The 4,452-nt window shown below is 29.4% G+C and overlaps 1 protein-coding gene across 1 annotated transcript in view; it reads right to left on the bottom strand.

Annotated features, from left to right (window-relative positions):
- Positions 1–4,452, bottom strand: part of LOC117179782 (EF-hand domain-containing family member C2-like) — a 27,761-nt gene that overhangs the window by 22,104 nt on the left and 1,205 nt on the right. Inside the window, exons 3-4 of the mRNA XM_033371883.1 lie at positions 1,090–1,240; positions 560–783 (exon numbers count right to left, since the gene is read on the bottom strand). Coding sequence (XP_033227774.1) covers positions 560–783; positions 1,090–1,240 — 375 coding nt within the window. The remainder of the gene's footprint in view (positions 1–559; positions 784–1,089; positions 1,241–4,452) is intronic.

The following is a 4,452-nucleotide window of genomic DNA, read 5'->3' as shown; positions in this document are numbered from 1 at the left end:
TTAATCCGGGCATTCAGGAGTGAGTACTCGAGATAGATTAGATTTGATGCATTTTGCTCACCCCTAATACTGAAGTCAAGTCCGAGTGTTTCAGCAACCTCCGCCGCTGCTTTGTACAGAAATTAAAATTATTTGAAAATGTTTCAAATCATGAGTCAATTTAGTGCTTCCTAGAAAAAATTTAAATATCTTAAAACCATTAAAATTGGAAAAAAACAAAGAAAGTTGTGGTAATAAATTTAAATATTTAAAAAAAAAGTGATCCTTAAAACCCTATAAAATGCCCTAAATATTGTGAATAATTTCCATGAAATACAACAGAACATTGTAAAATATTGTGAAATAAGTTCTATCTATTTTTTCATAAATCTTTAAATTGATAATAAATGATCAAATTAACTCATATTTCATAAGGCTCTTTGTTATTTAATGTAATGTAATATTATTACATTACTATTTTCTACCTGATAGTTTAATTTGGCCAACGTATTCGACTTTTTTCTAAGTTAAAAAAAAAATGATTTAATTATATATTTTTCATACCAAGCTTAATTTTTACCTCTTTTCGCCTTTCCATACATGGGTCAGAGGGTAATTCTATACGATCTGGCACAGGAATTCCCATTCGATTAAGAAAATTTCTAGTAAATTTATCACAATCAACAATTTTGTAAACCCTTCCATAAACCTCCAATTCTTTACCAATGTTGAGATCGATAATATCATAATTTCGATATTGTAATGGATTTGGCATTGAGATTCGTTGTCGTCTTACAATAAGGCCTGAGATAAAATAAATATAAAAGTTTATCAAATCAGAATAAAATTAAAATAAATTGAAATAATAAGACTTCAAGGCGATTACTCAATTTTTTTATATTTAGGTTCTCTTTTAGGAAAATTCTATTAAATCGAGGGTTTCACATGAAGTCACTGAAATCACTTGATGTCAATGTACACTCCATCGGTCGAGTTGTGAACCCCTCGTCTTAAATTAAATTTTGATCACAAGAAAAAAAAATATATTCGGTATAAAATGTAATTGTTTTAGAAAATGAACATTTATCGATTTGAAATGCTCCCTTAAACCTTGTTCTATTCCACTATTATCAGTTACAGGTTCCGAAATCTTCATTGTTCCGTCTTCTAAAAAGAAACTTATATTGACGGTTCGAATTTGCAAAGATGACTTCCACCTTTCGTGTACCGTTTCTTGAAAGTAGCCTTTGAACATCAATCTCTGCTCAACCAAAATTTATTTGATTATTGAAAATTACATTTTTTTACATATATTAACTTTCATGCTTAATTTACTTAAAATATTAACTTTATTTTGTACATAAATTATCTGCAACACTTTAAGTCTTATTTTTAAGTATGGTATAAATATAAATAATACTTCAAAATTTCATTTCCGAATTCAAATTTCTATAAGCGTCAACATTTAGTTGAAGTTTCGATATATTGAATTTTGAATATTTTAAAATTTAAATGCTTCACCATTTAAAATAATCTGATTTAGCTGATGAAATATTCCAATTTTAAATTATGAATGATTTGGAATAAAGATAGTATTTTTTAATTAAATCAGTTTATTCTCTTTGATTAATAAATTATAACTTAAAATAGTTATATCAGAAATATTTGTAAACAAAAGGGTTCACATTTGCATTATCCAGATAAACGTTTCAACATTGCGATTAATTTTTAACAAACCTGCTTCGAATTAAACATTTTAATATATTTGATTTGTATATTATTGCTTAGCATTAGAAAGGTTTGAAAATTATAAATTTTAAACTAATTTTTTACATATGAATGATTTTAAATTGACGACGTGTAACATTTCAAAAGGTTGAACGATTTTATGTTTTGACTAAAGCCATTCGAGACGAATAATAAATTAAAAGGGTTACATATTTGAAAGTTACAAGGTAAAAAAAATTGAGCTGTGACAGGGATATTATTCCTTATTATAGCCAAACATTAAGCTGAAAACGAACGAAGGAATTTAGAAAGATCCCTGAATCAGCGAAAATGAATATCCTTGACCATTTTCCATATACCAGGGATATCGTATAGTCAAACCCCTAATAAGTATAGCTATAATAGGGATATTAAGAATAGGTGTCTGAAGCAATTGTCGGAAAAGCGCCGGTGCATTATGGGAGCAGCGAAATAAAATGGCGACGGTCTAATCTGGAGCAGTGACAGTTGAGATTTACTTTGGACAATTAAACGCTTTTTACCACTTAAAATGTGCGCGATTGTTAATATTAAATGGAGTTTATGATGCAGTAATAATAATTTACATTTGTTTCGATTGTAGGCGATAACAATATTGAAATATCAAGAAACGCGATAAAAACAACAAACTTAACCTTCAAATGCATTACACGGATTTCAGGGAAATTCATTTTCGCGATACCAGACGAAAAATTGGCTACTGTAAGTTAATATATTTCTATAACAACTAAATTTTTTTCTAATCTGAAGAGAATACAATTATACATAATCTGTCGAAAATAATAAACTTTCCAACTTAGCAATTTTGCACAAATTTCTGATTTACGAGAACAATTTACATAAAGTAACTAAATGTGTAACTCTTCTAACTAAACGTTTTACCAAATCCAAGCGTACACTTTCTTTGAGTTTAATATATTCTCTATTCACTCGTTCGCCTCAAGAATTTTTTTTCCGTGTAGCTAACCAACTTTTTGAGGAATTCTAATTTCAAAACAAATAAATGATTTTAAATGTTTCTTGTTGAAAAAGATACTACTTTACGATGATTTACTGAAAGTTAAAAATATATTCAATTATTATTATTTAATTATTATATCAATATATTCAATTAGAACAGGGCTCGCCACTTCAAGCAGGTGCTGGCTGTCATTTTTTTCTCCGTTTTCCAGGAATCAAGCGAAGGGTTACGGTCACGGTAAATTACGTCGCGCCGTCATTCGGGCCGGGGGGTCTGAACGTTTGTACTCGAATTTACAATAAATTTTAAATTTCATTTTTAATTTACAAAATAAATCAAATTTGTCTGTAAATTAAACCTCAAATTTAAGCTTTAAAAAGGTGGACAAATTTGGTCTCGCCACGCGCAACTAAAAAAAAGTGAACAGAGATTCGTAAAGTGACCTCCATTTTTAAAAGGACGTTCGGTGGGAGTTTAAACCGTGTTAAACGCTGCAAGTGCGAAGTGCAGAAAAACTCGAAAACAGTCTTATAAATAATCGTATAAAGCTAAAATGAAAATCAGAAACATGTCACTTATATTTATGAAGAATATCAAAACGGGAAAAGCGTGCTATTAAAAAATTGTAAGTGCTTTGCAACATATTTGTAGAATTATAATTCCCTACTATGCACACGGCCGATATTGGAAATAACGAAGAAAGTATACAAATTTTCTTGTGTGTTTTTTATATCTGAACTTATTATAAATCATTTGCAGTAATTGTATAAAGTCTGCTAAAGTAATATTTTTATTTTTCTAAATATTATAAAAATTAATTATAAATGATTAAAAATAAAATCATTGATTATAATAATGAAGAATTATTGTGATTATTATAATAATATAATATAATACAATGTACTTTGTACTGGACCCCCATTAAGCGTATTATTTCAATTTTTGTAATTTTCGGACTTGAAGTAAAATACCAATTTCATCCTGATCTAAGACTTAAATTTTTTTTAATTTAATCATTTTTTACGATGCTTTCGTGATATAAATAGTTTGGTTTTTATTCGCTAAAATAATTTATTTCAGGTAGTGTCAATTTAATATACAAATAATCCCATTTAATTATTTTCAAAGCCAAAAAATAGACAAACAGTTTGTTACACCGCGACACCATCACAGAAAAATTTCATTTTCTTCAAACTGAATAACTTTTTTGGATGAACATTTTTTTATTCTCATTCAGAGTCTCCATATCTTGAAATATCACGGGAGGTGTTATTATACTTTTTTAAAACTAAAAATTGAATTTTTTATCTCAATCCGAAGCCGTGCCCGCTCCAATTTTAGGTTAGTGTAAATTTCAGATTTTCAAGTTTCACATATAGTGCCCCTAAGCTGCATAACTTTTTCTGATCAAACTTTTTAGACCTTAAATCAGGAATACTTAAGCTTTTGAATATGTAAGTTTAAGAAACACTGTGCTACATCATGACGCGAAATGATTTGAATCGTTAGAAAAGCGTCTCTGCAATGCCATGGTAACCAATATGGAGGTCACTTTACGAGACGCGTCTTCTACGTATTTCGTACCACCAAGTTGCGGGACCATAGCTTCTTGGATCATGTTCGAAGAGTGTAAACTCTACTCTGTGACAGTGATCCCAGATCTGAAACGAGATGCGGTCCAATACTATGACAGGGCTATGTCCGTGTGAATATAGTAGGAGACGCTGTAAATGACTGAGTTGCGC

Source organism: Belonocnema kinseyi, chromosome 9, assembly GCF_010883055.1.
Source record: "Belonocnema kinseyi isolate 2016_QV_RU_SX_M_011 chromosome 9, B_treatae_v1, whole genome shotgun sequence".
Classification (NCBI taxonomy): domain Eukaryota; kingdom Metazoa; phylum Arthropoda; class Insecta; order Hymenoptera; family Cynipidae; genus Belonocnema; species Belonocnema kinseyi.
The sequence above is the reverse complement of the archived record's forward strand: the minus strand, read 5'-3'. Positions and strand labels throughout refer to the sequence as shown.